The sequence below is a fragment of the Cynocephalus volans genome, chromosome 12 (assembly GCF_027409185.1).
Source record: "Cynocephalus volans isolate mCynVol1 chromosome 12, mCynVol1.pri, whole genome shotgun sequence".
In the NCBI taxonomy this organism is placed as follows: Eukaryota; Metazoa; Chordata; class Mammalia; order Dermoptera; family Cynocephalidae; genus Cynocephalus; species Cynocephalus volans.
In genome coordinates this window covers 66733205-66751234 of record NC_084471.1, presented here as the reverse complement: position 1 = coordinate 66751234, position 18030 = coordinate 66733205, and the positions used below count along the sequence as shown (strand labels likewise).

The 18030-nt window shown below is 42.9% G+C and overlaps 1 protein-coding gene across 2 annotated transcripts in view; it reads right to left on the bottom strand.

The window, feature by feature from the left end:
• Positions 1-1795: 1795 nt before the first annotated feature.
• The window catches only part of LOC134391556 (cyclic AMP-dependent transcription factor ATF-7), an 82346-nt gene continuing 66111 nt past the window's right edge, over positions 1796-18030 (bottom strand). For both annotated transcript variants that reach the window (XM_063115537.1, XM_063115539.1), the window contains exons 7-12: positions 17216-17315; positions 16574-16687; positions 15808-15960; positions 13168-13365; positions 11458-11566; positions 1796-7296 (exon numbers count right to left, since the gene is read on the bottom strand). In XM_063115537.1, coding sequence (XP_062971607.1) covers positions 7079-7296; positions 11458-11566; positions 13168-13365; positions 15808-15960; positions 16574-16687; positions 17216-17315 — 892 coding nt within the window. In that variant the 3' untranslated portion in view covers positions 1796-7078. The remainder of the gene's footprint in view (positions 7297-11457; positions 11567-13167; positions 13366-15807; positions 15961-16573; positions 16688-17215; positions 17316-18030) is intronic.

Below are 18030 nucleotides of genomic sequence, written 5' to 3'. Positions count from 1 at the left end.
ACAGAACATCTCTCATCTCTTTCATGTGTAAAAAAGCCCTTCATCGTTTGAAGACAGATTTTATTCTTCCATGCTATAGTCTTTTTGTAAGGGAAAGCGCCCACCTCTTCAAAGCAAAGAATCTAGGAACCAACTCACACTTTAGATATATATGTAGCTTAAAGCAAATTTTGATTTGGATGTTCTAGATATTGCGGGTACTTCAAAAAGTTCATGGAAAAATTGAATTAAAAGATAACACAAATCTTTCCATGAACTTTTTGAAATACCCTCATATATTTCTATTAATACAGCCTAACATAGGGTGAGCCTTTTTGTAAGTTTTGTCTTATGGTTGGTTCATGCATAGAATCTTCCATTCATCATCATTACATCTTTTAATTTACTATTTCTTAAAGGGGAGTATCAAGTCCATGTGTAGGTGGTGCTTCTGTGGGAAGTCACTCCTACATCACGTTGTGGTCCTTGTCTGTTCCCATCTGACAGAGAAGTCTAGAGGAGCAGAGTTGTGAGGATGTGTAGGGCACTGCAAGGAGTGGTTCTGGGCCAGACAGAACTCAGTTTTAATCCTAGTTCTTGCACTTAACTGTGTGACTTATCTAAACCTCAGTTCATCATCAGTGAAAGGAAGCAGGTACTCCTGTTGTGACCAGTACATGACTTGAATGCAAAGCACTCTACTATCTAGCACAGAGCAGGCAGTCAGTGCTTACCACCTGTGCTGCTCCTCCTCACACTTCTCTGACCACCAGTTACAAGTGGATCTGAGCTGAGGTTGCATTCAGAAAGGGGCTGGTCTAGCTGGCTTCCTGGATGGAGGTGGTCAGTCTCTCCTTTGCTTAGAAGTTAGAATGAGTTAATACTTCTAACTTGGTAAATTGCTGTGTCTCTAGAGTTGCATTCCCACCTCGAAAACCTCTCAATCTTGGCTTTGGTAGTTGGCTTTCAACAACTTCCTTTTTCCCCTTCTCTGGATCCCCCCGTGTGCTCCTGACCACAACACAGTGAAGACCACCATTGCCTTTCCCACTCTCCTTTGTAGACTCAGGTTTGTGTCAATTGTCTATTAGTCACCAGCCACAAGCAGCTTCTGAAATCATTTCTCTCCTATTGGGAAGCCTATCTCATTTGTCAGATTCTTCAGCCTGGGCTCACTGTTCTCACTTGTAAGGATAATTATAAAGGAATACACACAGATGGAAGAAATTATCAGTTATTTCCCTACACATTCTCCTTATTCCTCATAATCTCTGAGCATTACCTGTTTCTCTTGTGAACTCTTACCTGCTTCTGAACAAACTCCACCCATTTCTAGACTAACCTTCTCACCACAGAAAGCTTCACTTTCTATGTCTATGTGTGCACTCCCCAGTTGTGCTGGAAACTTCTTTAGGGTGGGGCTTTTTTCTTTTAAATTGTTGGGAGGGGATGGGGACAAAACACTGAAAGATAGGAGGCCACCTGCCTACAGCCACTCTTCCAACCCATATCCACATGAAGCACACACTCAGTTCGCTGGTGACTGCTCCCATGATGCCAAGGGCCTTTCTCTCCAAGGCAGTCCACAGGCCTAAGCTCTGATCCCCATGTCTTCTGTCATACTATGTAATTTATATAGATCATCTGCTTTCTCTAGGCTGTCTTCCCTATAGGAAAGTAGGGAAAAGAATCCCTGCTCCTTCTGTCCTAACAAATGGGAGAGTGAGGAAGATCACAGACATGAAAGCCCAGTCAGTTCCCAAAAGAGTGGACAATGGGATTTGTAGATCAGAGTAGTGAAGCATCAGACATAACAGTGGTTCTCTTGATAGTTTAATGTTATATTTGCAGCATAAATAAGGCACAATATATGCCAGGGCAAGGGAAGGAGGGAGAAGGCATGGCGGGCTGGATAACTGCTAAGTGGCAAGGGGGAAGGAAGAATGGATGGTTAGGGAGAATAGAGCGAAGCCCCTGCCTCAGCCCTGTCCCAGGAGATTGTGAGAACCTGCTCACAGGGATCATGCTGAATTGGGTGGAAGGGAAAATAGTTTTGTAACAAAGTAGCCTGTAGCACTGCATCCTCCCACCTGTCAAAGTCCACCATTGGGAACTGGGGAGACCCAGACCCAGAGTCAAATTCCTTGAGATGGAGAGGTGTCGCTACATGTCAAAAATATATAGATGAACAGAGATATAATCATAGATACACACTGCTTTCTTTTCAATAGATGCTGTGTCAGGATGCGGGGCTGCCTCCACTGTTGGAGCTGGAGACTCATCTCCTCCCTGCCTGAAAGGTGTGTGTGTGTGTGGGGGGGAGGAACGGGACAGCTAAAGCTCCAGCTGGTCCTTAATGTAACAAAGAATGTGGAGTGACCAGTCTGTAAGGGAATACAGGACAACTCCTGTCCAGACCAATGCAGGGATAGGTTTTCGGGAAAAGACTAGAAGGAAGACAAATCTAGATTTTGAGATGAGTGATGTGGTGCTGGTTGTTTTAATGGGAATGGAGGGAGGGACTGGAACAAATGGAAAAATATGTTAGTGCTAAGGCAGAGGATAGTATATAAAATATCCTCGACACCCCATAAAAATTTCCCATCTTGCCTCCGAGGCAATTGTTCTCAAGCCTTAGTATGCATTAGAATCACTTGGAGTGCTTGTTAAAACCCACCCCTAGAGTGTCTGATTCAATAGGTCTGGGATGGGGCCTAAGAATGTGCATTTCTAACAAGTTCCCAGATGATGGTGATGCTGATGCTGCTGGTCCTGCACCATATTTTGAGAACCACTGCCCTAAGGTAAAGTCAATGAAACTAGTGCTCATAGCCACTTCTCACAGCTAAAACATCACTCACCAGTAACTAATGTTAGTGAGAGATATCTGTGCTACTAGCTCCCCATTAAAAAAATAGAATAAACTCTAGTAGCTACAATACAAACTTGCATCTACAAAGGACATAAGCTGCCTTTACCCCAAAGAGACAGAATTCAATTAGTGCAGAGGGTGGGATTGCTGGCCAGCAGCCACATAGGTTCATTTCTGCTGGGTTGCCATCCTGGGGTGGGAGGGTGGAGCTTTATGTCTGTAAGCACATGCATGTATGTAAACAAATATAGAGAAATAAGTTCTATAAGAAGGATGATTAGGGTTATAGGAGGCTGTAGTGGGGTGTGGGTTCCTCTAATCTGCCTTAGGATCCCCACCTGTCCTGTTCCTCTGAAACTGCCCCACCCCCATCAAACATAAGTCTAAAGAAAGCAGAAAGAGCATATCAACAAAGGCATATGTGATATAGCTAGGAGGACTAGAATCTAAACAGACTGGTTATGAACTTAGAAAAAAGAAATAACATATTTCCTTCCTGTGTATACAATGTACAATATTAATGGAAAATAATGATTTGGGGATGGGAAGATATGAAAGGGGGAAATTTTGGTGAGGAGAGCTGTCTCAGGGACTAGCACCTTTAAGGAGCCTCTCAATGTGGGGCAGGGTAGCCTCAGAAATCAGAGGAAGAATGTTTCTGTGTCTGCCTGGTGGTTCAGGTTGCAGATTGTCCATGGTTATGGTTTAGCACTCCATCTACCAGGATGGGAGGTGCTGGAGGGCCGTGAATCAAGAAAGGAGCTGAGATCAATAGAACAGGGACAGGAAAGGAAGGCAGCAAGGTGAGATGCAGTTAGCCCAACTCCTCTTTAACCACCACCTACAATATAAGGTGTAGTGCTTAGGGCCGAGGAGAGGAGTGGAGGTTGAAGGAACCCAGATTTGGGGTGTACATCCAACACGGAAAGAATAAGTAAAGGAGGTACTACTCTTTCTAGTCCTCCCTAGTAGTGTGGGAGGCTTTCTCAGACTTTCCAACTCTAAGTAAGCTTTCTTTTAAGGGAAAGGGGCAGAAAAGTGTGCAGACCTGAAGACCTGTTTCTGACCCCTTTCTCGGTGGTCCTGGGTATATAGCAGTAGCTGTGTCTTTGGAGTGAGGTGGGAGACCTGAGGCCTGTATTCACTCAGAAGAGTCCAAAACATCCACGCTCTCAGCTCCTGTCTGAAAGTGTCCTCCCTTAAGTTCCTAGAAAGGCCATGGTCCTTAAGAAGGGCTACCTCCATGATGTTTGGTTCTGGTCCAGATGAGTCTGGAAGGCAAAGATTAGGGGAACGTGACCACATGGCTGGCAGGAATAACAAGGTAAGTGATGTTCCCCTTGACTGTAAGAGAAGCTTCAGGGTAAGCAATTGCTCTGCCTTCTTACTGAGACCGAGGACCAATTAAAGATCTGTCTGGGGGTTCTGTCCTGCCCCTTCCTCATTTCAGTACCACTTCACTACTATGGTTCTGGCAACGCCCCTCATTTAGGTCCCCAAAACTAACTTCCCACTGAAAATGAAATAGGGACTCAAGAGAATTAGACATGGGGGCTAAGAAACTAAAAAAGACCCTCTACATAAATTAGCCATCCAACACAGTACACAGGGACAGACTGCCAGGGCATGTACACAGTGACAAACTGACTCTTAACTTTAAAAACATTTGACTGTAGGGGGAAGAAAAACAGTCAAGGGTCTTATGAAAAGCTCCTTAGGAGCCATAAGTTCAGTCAAGCTTCAGTGCACGGCTGCTAGTGGGAACTCAAGACAATAAAAAATGAAAGAAAACTCTTAAAGCAAGAGAAGTTCCCAGGGAGCAGCCGTCTAAAGGAGAAATTCTGAGCACAAGTTATGGCTGTGAGTTTTTAAAGGCATGTGAAGCCCCTGGAGGTGGTAACCTGCATCCGGACCATCTGCCATGACATTTGCTAGTCTGAGTACCTCAGGGGCTGTTCCTGTTGGGTCCCTGGTGGTAGAAGATGAGAAAACCTTGTTTTCTCTCCTTTATCTTCACCAGGTGTGGCTTGTTCAGCACCAGCTCTGAAAAGCAGGAGGGGAAACTTAAAACAAATGCAGCAGAACATCCAACCCGACTGATACACCAGTATGTCACTCTGAGGAAAAGGAAATCTTGTAGCTTAGAACATTTTCTCATTCCCCTATGACAGGCATTTTGGAAGATGAAATGAGAAAGGAAGCTGGCAGTTATTTTGTATATATGTTTAAGATGGAGGTAGGAGAGATGGAGAAAAGGACATTCTTAGCTTGGGCAAATGGCAGAAGGTGGCTCTGGGACAACTGGAAGGGTTTCATACTGAAGGGCTATTAAAGCTGACCTATCCATTCACAGGACTCTGGCTTTGGATTGCTCCCTACAGTCCTGGTAGAAATTGCATAGTTCAGAGCAAAGGGAGGACAAGAAGTTCTAGTGGGGAAGAAAGAGGAAGAAGAGGGATGAATTTCTCCCCCTGCAACACACCTTTTCAAAGTGAGAATGGCCGAGAGCGACAATCACCAATTTCCCATGCAGGCCAGATCCTGGGCTCCTCTGCTGAGATTAGTACTGTCCCTTCCCTCTCCCCTTCCTCTTTCCATCCAATCTTATACTAAAGAAAACCTACTCAGGACTTGGCTATGATCCTTCACAGTCCTAGAGCTTGTAATACAGAGAAGCATTACATTTAGGAAACAGAGCAGAAACGAGTTGAAGAAACTCTACAGGACCAGGGATACCTAGTGGCCAGGCTAGGAACCTGATGAAAGAGAGAGAAGGTAGTCAAGAGGGTGATGGGCACTTGCAAATACAAAACCCTACTTAAGAAGGTTGTGAGGCCGAGATTGGGGGAAGAGCAAGAGAATGCAGGGGTCCCCTACACGACAGACTCCAGGGGGGGTGCACCTGAACTATTTCTAGAAGAGAGATGGAAGCAGTAATGTCTTCATTAAGGGGATGAAGAGGGAGAGGCAGGAGCAAGAAGAGGACCAAAGATGACAATATGTACGGTTTGACCAGTAAACTCATAAAAACAAAAGAATTAACTAATCCAGAAACCCGGGGGAATGAGCTTTAAACTACCTTGTTCCTGCCTGATCTGATGATCAGAACTGAAGGAAAGGGCCGGCCCCGTGGCTCACTCGGGAGAGTGCGGCGCTGGTAGCGCCGAGGCCGCGGGTTCGGATCCTATATAGGGATGGCCGGTGTGCTCAGTGGCTGAGCGTGGTGTGGACCACACCATGCCGAGGGTTGTGATCCCCTTACTGGTCAAAAAAAAAAAAAAGAACTGAAGGAAAGGACAGTGAGGAGAGGGCATCAGGCAGTCAGATCCCGGGCTCTTTCCCTTTGTACCACCAATATTAAGGCCACAAGATGAGGTTGCCACGGCTGAGTGGGTGGGGGTGGGGGTGGGGGTGGGGGTGGGGGTGGGGGTGGGTGGAGAAGACCACACCATGAGACTAAGTCAAGTCAAGAGACAAAATGAGGTACCCAAATAGCTCTAGAAACACATGAAAAAGGACTAGAACTCTTGGGGTTTTGTTTGTTTCTCTCCTTTTTTTTTTTTTTTTTTGGTGGCAGGTAGGGAGAAGGTATAAAGCTTATGGAAGAGCTGGAAAATACTGCTACTTCATACCTTAAAGGTAACCTTACATTCTCCATAAGTGAATGTTTTAACTACAGTTTAGGAAAGGGAAAAAGGGATAAATAAACAGCTATTGGGAGACAAAGTCCTGAGTCCATGGGGTGGCTGGGGATGGGTCAGTGAGTGCTATGCCATCAAATCTAGCCTCCCTCTATCTAGCAGGAAGTGGCATGCTGATAAGGAACAAGAAGGTAATAGCCATAGCTTAGTGGGAAGAAAGGGAATTGAGAAATCCCAAACCTAGAAGTACAAGGGTTAGTGTTAAAAGAGACAGGTACATGTGCATGGGGCAGGGGTGATTGTTCGGACCATCTGGAAAGGTCTTTGGCTGTGGGTACATCAGAAACTCCACCCTTGGGGGATGCTCTATGTGGCTCTGGAGCTGGGAGGCCTCCAGTTCAGATGTCAAACATACATGACCATGTGGCTGAAGAGAAAAGCCCCACATCTGTCCATTACTCACAACACACAATTTTCCCCCCATATTGCCACGTCCAAGGCAGATGGAAGGGGAAAAGATGACATCTTCTCTCTTAGCTCTTGGGCGGGCGAGCTCTGGCTGGGGAACTCTCCACCAGGGGAGGCATCATCTGCCCGCAGACTGGGACTGAGGGGTCATGATCACATGCGACTGTATCGGCATGCTCAGTTCTGTCCTTTGGCTGGCCATCTGAGTGAGGACCGAGGTGGCTACAGCTTCAGCTGCAGAGCGAACACTGAGGCCATTGCTAGGGGCTGTTGCTGAGCTGTGCTGAATCACAGGGGCTGGAGAACCCGTTGGCTCTGAGCTTTCCTTGGGGCTTTCTGCCAGGAAGGAGGGCAAAGAGCAGAGAGCAAGTGGTTAGAAAACAGAATGGGGAAAGAGGCAGGACTACTTTTTGCCATAATTCTAAAGGAGCCCAGAGGAAAAGGAAACCCATCTTTTTGGGGGGAACTCCCCAGAATCCTGGCTTCTAAGTCATGAATGGGCTAGGAGATGGGAAGTTGTGAGAAGGGAAGCAAGAACTAGGCCAAAATTAACCTATCCTAATAAAGCGAATCCCCAACATGCTAATCATACCTTCTGGCTTCTAGGTCTTTGCATGGTTCATTACCCCCTGTTTGGAACACTCTTCCTCTCATTCATGTCTTTGAAGGTGATTTAAAATAGATTTCTTTTTAGTTATCCTCTCTGACTAATGCTCACAGAAATTGAATCATTCCATTATTTTTTATGTTCCTTTAGCATGTAGTTGCACTACAGGTAAGCCTGAGATATATATATATATATATATATATATATAATCAAGCTACTATCAAACGATGTAATGAATAGTCAGTCCTTGGCCAAGGTTCAGTTAACATATAAAACTACAAAGAAGTCTGTTAGACCCTCCTGACTATCAATTAGCTAGGCATTAATAATTTAAAACATTTATTATGAGCTGTGCCACTCCACCTAAGGTAACAATAATGTTTTACTACCAAACACAAATACCTGAGCTGCAAAGAAAGGTAACTCCATATTGCTCTCATCAGTTAAGGAGTTTTATTAAACATCAATAGCCCCTATGGCTGCTTAAACAGTTATGTGGAATAAGGGCAAACTTCTAATAGCTGGTTGTATTTCTGACCTCCCAATGAATGCCTAAGTCTTTCAGGATTCAAATACTGACTTTGTGAAGCTTCTCTGTCACCCTCAGGAAGCTAACTTTTTCACCCTATGTGCTCTTGGAGCATACATTTTATTTATTTATCAAACATTTACTGAGCATCATCCATGGAGTATACAGAAAATAAAATGGGAACCCAGTCCTCAGGAAGCTCCTCGTCCAGGGGTTCCTTGACTAGGATATGTTCTTACCTCATTTACGGATTTACAGGACACTATGATGGTAGGAGCAGTGTCTTATTTATCTTGGGTCAAGTACCTACCATAATGTCTATACCACACAGCAGAAACTAAACACATATTTGCGTAACAAGTAAGTAATTTGATGGATTGACTACTTGTCATAGTTCTTGCAGGGACTGAGTAGGAAACTTACTGGATAAAGACTACATACTGATACTCAGTCCTCAGCCTCCTTTACCCATCAACAGGATTTGAAATAGTCGATCACTAAACATTTTTTTTTAAACCTTTTTTCTTCATTAAAAAAATTTTTTATGTTTATTTAAAAACATTTTTTTGAAATGCTTTCTTACCTTGATTTACAGACCACCATATCCAGCTATGCAGGTGGTTTTCCCCCTACCTTCCTGGCTGCTGCTTCTCAGTTTCTTGTGGGTTACTTCTCATCTTTGACCTCTAAATGTTGGAGTACCCCAGGGCTCAGTCCTGGGATGATTTCTCTTTTTCTATCTATGCTCTCTCCCTTGGGGACATCATCAGCTTAAAAAACTAACTGCTGACTCCCAAATTTGTATCTTTAGGATACCTTTCCTCTTAACTGTGGACCCATTGCAGACCCATATAATCGACTGCCCGCTTGACATTTTTTTTTTTTTTTTAAAGATGACCAGTAAGGGGATCTTAACTATTGACTCGGTGTTGTCAGCACCACACTCTCCCATGACAGCTAACCGGCAATCCCTATATAGGGATCCGAACCCATGGCCTTGGTGTTATCAGCACCACACTCTCCCAAGTGAGCCACGGGCAGGCCCCAGCTTGACATCTTAATAGGTTTCTTTCTTTCTTTTTTTGGTGGCTGGCTGGCACCGGGATCCGAACTCGTGACCATGGTATTATAAGGTTGCACTCTAACCAATTGAGCTAACCGGCCAGCCCCTAACAGGCTTCTTAAATTCAGCTTGTCTGAAACTGAGTTCCTGATATACCTCCCAAACCATTTCCTCCTACATTATCCCTTGTCTTGATTAATTACAACTCCATTCTTAACAGTTGCTTAGGCCAAAAACTTCGGTGCAATTTTTTTTTGCGGCTGGACAGTACAGGGATCAAACCCTGGAACTTGGTGTTATCAACACCACACCTAAACAACTAGCCCTCTGTTGCAATGATTGGTTCTTCTTATTCTTGTATATACCACCCTACTTGGACCATTATCAAGCCCTGTTGCTTTTTTTTTTAAAAGATGACTGGTAAGGGGATCTTAACCCTTGACTTGGTGTTGTCAGCACCACGCTCTCCCAAGTGAGCTAACTGGCCATTCCTATATAGGGATCCGAACCCGTGGCCTTGGTGTTATCAGCACCGCACTCTCCTGAGTGAGCCAAGGGCCGGTCCTAAGCCCTTTTGCTTTATCTTTAAAATATATCCTAAATTCAATCCCTTCTCACCACTTTCACTACCACTATCCTGGTCCAAGCCTCCATCATCTCTTGCATTATTGCAATAGCCTCCTAAATAGACTGCCTGCTTCTGTCTGTACACCCCTGATGTCTCTAGCAGAGTGATCCTGTTCAAATATAAGTCAGATCAGTCATGTCACTGCTCTGCTGAAAACCCTCTAATGGCCTCCAATGTAGAGTATGTAGAGTAAAAGCTGAGATCTTCACTATGACTGAGGAGAGCCTACTTAAAGTGCTCCCATTACCTCCCCTACCTCATTTTAATTACTCTCTGCCCTTGATTCTCTCCACTCCAGCCACACTAGCCTCCTTGATGTTCCCAGGATGTACCAGGCATACTCCCACCTTGGGTCTTTGCTGCGTTTGTGGTTCCTCCTGCCTGTAGTACTTTTCTTCCATATAAATGCATGGCTAGCTCCCTCACTTCCTTCAGGCCTTTATTCAAAAGCACATCTACAACTGTAATCCTGCTGCCAATATTTCATATTACCCTGCTTGTCTTATTTTTTCTTCTAGCATTTCCTATTATCTAAAACACCATATATGTTACCTATTTATCTTGTTTATTGTCTTTCTCACCTACTGAAATATAAGCTCCTCAAGGGCAGGGATTTAATCTAATCTATTTGGTTTCATATTATATCCCCAGAATGTAAAACAGTGCCTGGCACAGAACAGGCACTCAATCAATACCTGCTTAATGAATTAATGTAACCTGAAGTACATATTAAAATTGAAATTTAAATAGAAGTGTTTAAAACTGGTGATGTGGGGCTGGCTGGTTAGCTCAGTTGGCTAGAGCACAGCCTTGTAACACCAAGGTCAAGGGTTTGGTGCCCTGCACTGGGCAGCCGCTAAAAAAAAAAGTTTAAAACTCATTTAAAAAATGAATAAATAAAATTGGTGATGTGGTTACTCTTTTCTATGGGAACACATCTCTGAAATGATACACACAGTTAATGGAAAAATAACATCAAAATTTGATAGCCAACATTTCTATAAATTTATTTTATTTGTAAAGAAAAACTACCATTTATTAGCTTTTACTGTCTATAAGCAAATTATTCACAGTAATTTTAACTTCAGAATTATGCTTGTTGTGAGCACAACTCTGTCGCCAACTCTTTCTAGCAGTATTTTATGTATGCTCATTGATTCCAAACTAAAACCAATATCAGCCTATGATTAGAAAGGTAAAATATACCCCCAAATCCCAATGTTTAACAAATCCCAATATATAACCTGCTGTTTTTATTTTCTTTAGGCCAAGACAGTGTCATTAGATTGAGAAACACCTGGATGTAAATCTTGGTTCTACCACTTTACCAGCTGTGTAACTTTAGGTAAGTGACGTGAGTGCAGTTTTCTCACATATAAATGGAGGTAATATCTATTTCATGAGAGAATTGGGAAATGGTAGAGTGCCTAACACATAATAGGCACCTAATAAATATTGCTACCCTTCATCCCCAACTGTGATAGAAAGGATAACTTTATATTGTTGTCAAAAGTTTTTTTTTTTTGGTAAGACTGTTTGCTCCACAAGGGTTACTCACTTATCTGGAGTCGGAGTCTCCAGAACATTCAGGATAGGTTATAAAATCATAAAGAGTTGAGACTCTCAGTATGTGCAGTTTACTGACTGTGCTTAGGTTGTGAACCACTCACCTAAATAGCCTTGAGTCTTTTTCTGTAGTGCAGTGACTGGGCAGTCTTTATGAGCTAACAGTAGCTGTTTCAACTGAGCCACTTCATTGCGTAGTAATGTGACTTCATTCTGAGGAAGGAGGGAAGAAAAGAGCATCAAAAATATTCATCCTCCACTCTTAAACCCCCAATGGCTATTCCCAAAGTGAGACACAATGCTGCCTGGATTTTCTCCACCAAATTGGGACAAGACTCCTGATCCAGCAAGGATTCAGAAAGCCCGGGACAGTATAGTCTTGAATTCAATGACAGGAGCTACTTACAGTGAAAAGTAGGAATTTATAATAGAAAAATCACTCCTATTTAGCATAAATATGATTATACCAAAATTAATAATGCATATGCTCTTTGACTAATAAGAAAGCCTATTTGTAGGAATCTATTTAACTGTTAAATGTTCACTGCAGCATTGCTGTTCTCGCAAAAAATTAGAATAATATCAACATTCATACCTTATAATGTAACCGCATTACAGAATATACTACTATACAGTTATTTACTTGTTTATTTATGTATTTATTTGCATGGCTGGCCTGTACGGGATCTGATCCTTGACCTTGGTGTTTTAACACTGCGCTCTAACCAACTGAGCTAACTGGCCAGCCCTACACAGCTACTTAAATGAGGTAGATCCACCAAATCTTGGCTAGATCTACAGGAGATACTATTAACCCATTAATGTTAAACACACAATCCCTCCAACTCCAAAACAAAAACTATAAATGAAAAAATATTTAGAAATATGAATATGTCTGGAAGGTACTTACCAAATTTATCTACAGGGAAGAGAATGGGACTGGGAAAGGAAGATTTTTTTTTTTTGTCTTTTTCGTGACCGGCACTCAGCCAGTGAGTGCACCGGCCAGTCCTATATAGGATCCGAACCCGCGGCGGGAGCGTCCCCGCGCTCCCAGCGCCGCACTCTCCCGAGTGCGCCACGGGCTCGGCCCGTGGGAAAGGAAGATTAAAGAGAGACTTTTTATTCTATACATCTGTGTGTGTTTGTATTTTATAATAGAAATGTGTTCATATATTACCTTTTTAATTACATATTTAAATATATAATCAGATGAAGGGAAAATAATATTCAAGAGAATGTCTGAATTACAACTGTTTTATTTGTGCTCAGGGTGGTTTTCTCTTTGTTTTATTAAGCTGCATTATCTGAGGCAAAAAACATTTCCCTTTGGGTTTTCTATGACCCCAGTCAGATTCTACTAATGATTTAAAATAGCACCCTGGGATCCTTAATCTAATTTTCTTTCTTTTTTTTTTTTTTTTTGTCTTTTTCGTGACGGGCACTCAGCCAGTGAGTGCACCAGCCATTCCTATATAGGATCCGAACCCGCGGCTGGAGCGTCGCCGCGTTCCCAGCGCCGCACTCTCCGGAGTGCGCCACGGGCTTGGCCCTAATCTAATTTTCTTCATCCAAATGGGTCTATGGATGAGTCATTCTAGTAACAGATTTGGGGGGTAGGTGGTGAGTGTCTTTCCCAATCCCTAGGGAAGAGATTTCAACTCTGTTAAGAAATTCTTTCTGCATTTTTCCTGGCACAACTTCTGGATCTCTCCTAATTAAAGAATTACCATCTGTTACACTGTTCCACTTTTTTCTGATTCAATTTACTTTCCAGATTCAACAATACCAGTAATCATCCAGGACCCACTCACACTCAGCTGAATGTTCTGAGAAGTGAGTTCCTCTGCCTTCTTCTCTAGGGAGGACACCCAGAGTTTCCGCTTTTGGCGACAGCGGGAGGCTGCAGCCCGGTTGCGCTCCAGAAAGCGCTGACGCCGCTCATCTGGATCTTCATCCACTGTGCGCCGCCGACGACCCCCAGTACTAGGGGTGGGCTGGGCTGGTGAGACCTGTTGCCCAGGAAGGAAGAGGAGTTACTTGATTGGAACATCAGTCCTTTCCAAATCAATCCTGACATTGGGTAGATTAGCGAGATCTGGTAAAGAGATGTACCAGTCTCTGGTAACCCCAGCAAGTTCTCATCACTATGTCCCTTTAGCTGCTCTTTTGTAGTAGCTCCTCATTCTACATCCCATTTTTAGACAAACCACAGTTCAGCTGGAAACTGATTATTCCTGAGACAGACAGACAAAATAAAACTAAGATCACTTTTTATTCCTTAAGAGGGAATCTCATAGGCAGGGATATTGGAATCAAGGAAGGGTGTCAGGGGACCTTTTAGGGAGACTGTGAAATAAAAAAGTTTGAGAATCACTGATTTGGACAAACAATATGTACAAACAATTGCATGCCGTATCAGGTTTCAGAAAAGGAGAAAAAATGTTTTTATTTATTTCACTACCAGTGAGATATGAACTACTATGGGGAGATATGAGCTATTATTTGGAAATATGGATTAATATATTCTTTTTAATTTATAATCAGATATTAATCATCCTCAGTAAACTCCCTTTTTCTTTGTTTGTAAACAGAGAAAAAAGGTTTAATCCCTTTACAAATTGGTGACATACAACTGTCTTTTGTTTTTAAACTTCAGGCTGAACTCCTTTGTCACCAAAATACTTCCCCCCGCCCCCCAAGCACTTTTGGATCACCTTCCCTCTCTGGTAGCTGGTATGTGTTCAGAGAAGGCAGACCAATTATATAATAGTGGCCAACATTTCAAATGATGTAAAAAGGTCAACCATCTGTAGAAAAGAAACTATATAATGTAAAACAATACAAAAGTAAATTTTTCTCAGATCTATCACTATTAAGGAATATCGATGTTAGTATTTCTCAAATGCCAGCACTCACATCAGTTTCATGAAAATAAGCACGAGTTTATAAAAAAAAAAAAGAATCTTGTACCCACCTCAGGCCCTACTGAATTATGTTCTCCATTAATATAGATAATCAAGAGATAATTTTGGGGGGGTGGGGGGGTGGCGGTGACTGGTTGGTACAGGGATCCAAACCTTTATCCTGTGTTATTATACCATGCTCTAACTAACTGAGCTAACTGGCCAGCCAAGAGATGATTTTATTTATTCAGACTAATATTATCTCCCCCAAAAGAAAAAAATGGAAAGGAAACTTCAAACCCAACTTAATGAACTAGAGGTCATTGTTTCTCACTGTACTAAGGGAAAATGCTTTCTTCAAGAAATTTACAATAATTCTCCTGAGAATTTCAACTTCCTCTTTGTCTTGAGCTCATTGGAGCACATGTAAAGATTAGTGCTTTAGGAGGAGGATGGGGGAAAGGAAAGAATAGGTTCCTTTGCTCTCATAGGCAATGCAGTAACTTATGCAGGGAATGGAGGTGAAAGAACAGGCCAGCCAAGACAAAGAAGGGAAGAATGAGAAAGAATGGAACCAGTGGTGACTAAAAAGGAAGCCATGTTATTTCTCCAAGAAGAATGCAGCATAGCTCAGGCAGGGCGCCTGCTGCTTTACCATCCTCAGGACTGGCTTCAGTGGGGGTTACAGGAAGGTGGGCTGGCTTAACTTCCAACAAGAAAACTCAAATGAAAGCTTTTGTTGTTGGCCAAGCTTTAAGGCAGCATATGGCTACAAAATGTTTGGACATGTGGTGGTAACTGATGCAGCAGGTGGTGACATCAGGAAAAGAGGGGCTGGACAAAGAATAAAATTCTAGAAACCAATCTCAAGTTGTTATCACCTATCCAGTACAGACAATATGAAAACCGAGGACTATGCAGTTTCCAAAGAATCTTGTTAAAACTGAGTTCTCTTTCAGAATTGGGCAACTAAATGTGACCCCTTTGGTTTTTTAGGATTTTAATTTCTTTGTGATAAAAATGGAACGAATTGGTAATGAGAAGAGTTTGTTTTGTGTCTTTTTAACTAAGCTGTCAATACTGTAATATCACATTTTATTAATATATTGTTATTATCTGATTTTTGTTGTAAAATCTAATCAGGTAAGTTATTTGTTTGTTGGTAAGACTTAACAGATACAAAAGAGACTAGGAGAGCCTCCTTTGTTTAGTGCATAATGCGGCTTAAAGTGAGATTGTCACATTTTAGAGGATCCTGCAGATATACTAAACTATCATTCACGTATGAAAAAACCTAGAAACTGAGACCTCCTTTGCAACAGTTCTGCATTATTCAGTCTGTTTGCCTGTAAGTCTAACAAGGGTGGATAGCGGATAAAGAATAATGTGTTCTGCTGTAGTCAAACTGTCAACAAGACCCAAAGTAGCAGGAAGATACCCAGAAAGCTGAAATCCATTCTTCTCTAATTTTCTGCTCCTTGAAAAATAGATATGACATAGAAAGTAAGGGCAACATAGATGGTTCCCCCATCTAAGGGCCCAACTGACCTGTGGCTGGGCAGGGGATGGGGCATCAGGATGCTGGATGAGGATCTGGCTCTGCTCTGGACGGGCTGTCACCATAGTGCTAGCAGTACCCACCACCATTCCACAACCACCATTGATTGAGGAGACTTGGTGGGTTAGGGTGGCTTTTAGTCTCTGTGGGGAAAGATAACAATAGCTTGTTAAGGGTGAGATTCTATCAAGGATAAGAAGAGTGGGCTTATATTTTATTATTGACCTTACAGCCAGCTAAAATTTCCACTCCAATTTTCTCTTAACAGATGAATCAAAAAGAAAATGACAGGGAGAGAAAATGTGCACCTGGATCCCTAAAATGCCTACTCTGTTCCCTGGCTATCATCCTGGGCACAGTTGGGGGGAGGAGATTGTTGAAGCAATAGAGTCCTGATGAAAGTTCTCTCTTGGATTCTGGCCAGATGCTTGTTATGCAGCTATTCACCTCTTGGCCAGCTCCCCTGCCCACTCATGCACCCTCCATCTGTCACCCTGGAACTAAAATGGCAAGTGTTCCATACCAAACAATCTGTGCTGCCTCTTTTCACTGCCATGGTCCATGTACCAGGCTCTAAAGGTGTGGAGAAGAGATGGGAGTAATGAATCAAGGTCTTTTCTTTTCCAGACCCCAAAGCAGTGTGTCCTTAGCTTTGCAAGTCCCAGAAGGTTCCTTTGCTTGGCTCTCTTGGAAAACCTAGGCTGATATCACTTCTTTCAGAAGGGCCAACATTGCCCTAGGCTGGGATGTACTCACCATCTTGGCTTCTGATGGCATAGGGTGGCCAGAGGGAGAAATGGAGCCACTACTGTTAACTGGTGGGCCAGGAATACCAGGAATGTTGGGCACCATGGACACAGGTCTGGCCAGCTGGATCAAGAGAAAGAAGAAAAACCAGAAGGGCACATAATACTATTGGTGGGGCATCAGTTTTCCCAATGAAATGCTTTTGAGACTGGCATGTCAGGGCCAGTTTCTGTGCAACCTGCCCATAAATGCGGGGACAGCCTGGGAAATACCTTCACCTGTGGAGCACGACAGGTTAGGGAATCTAATCTTTCAGGGCTGGGATAATTTCTGTGGGAACAGCTAGGGCTGTATCTTGAGGAAAGTGGTGGGCAATTTAGGAGCTCCTATGTGCCAAGTGAAATCAACTAATCAGCAGGCTGGCAAGATCAATTCCTAGACCGGGAGCCAATTGTCCAGATGAGTCTTTGTCTACTGTTCCATAGTGCTGGATTGGCAGAGGTTAGTGAAGAGTTTGGGCAGGCTGCCATTTTCAACTAATACAGATCAGAGCCCATATTTCCCTGGAGCTCATGTGTGTTTATGACCATTCAGGTGGGAGGGAGGGATTATCATGTTAGTTGGGCTGTCTGCCCCAACTACAGAGCTCACCGATATAACAGAAGGCATCTGTACTGGAGGCCCTGGCAGCACAGGCATGGTCTGTCCATTAGCAAGATGCATGACAAGAGGGAGGGAACCAGTGGGAGACCTAGAGGAAACATGAAATGAAATGCTCATAATACAGACCTTTTGCCTATGGATCTTCCTCCTATATAATTATAGTAGATTTTCCAGTCTTCCCTAGTTAGAGAAGGTATAGGGCAGCAATGTAAAGTCCTGATACCCTCATGAAGGTGGGAAAAGAAGGGAAAGCTACTTATCTTACAAATGGAGAGAAATGGCAAAATTAAACAAACTGAAACAGTAGGAAGCTAATCCTTTTAAGGTTTTAGAACAATTAAATAAACAGCCCTAGCATGGGCATGTATAAATTCCATCCTGCCTTAGGCAAGGGGGAGTTGGGTCAAAGTTGTCATTTTGCAAAGATGAATTGTGTCATATGATGACCAAATTTGAATAACTCTTTTGTTCCTTTTCACGTTTTGCTCTACCCTGCCCAAAAAAGAAGCTGTCCCTTTCTATTTTTCCTAGTGGATCCAGAGAACAATAATCTCTAAGAAGCTGAATCCTGACAACAATCTCTTAACCCAGGGGTACCTGGGGACAGGATCTCAAGTCATCCCATCAGGAAATCTGTATGGGCCATGTCAGGAGTGAAGACAAATAAACAAACAAAATTAGGGACAGCAAAGACCAAGAACCCTAACTGGGACTAAGGGGAAGATGAGACTCAAAGAAGGTGATTTAATGGGTTTCAGCCCCTATAGGAGTGAGGCCAAGAACTAAATATACTTCTACTGTGT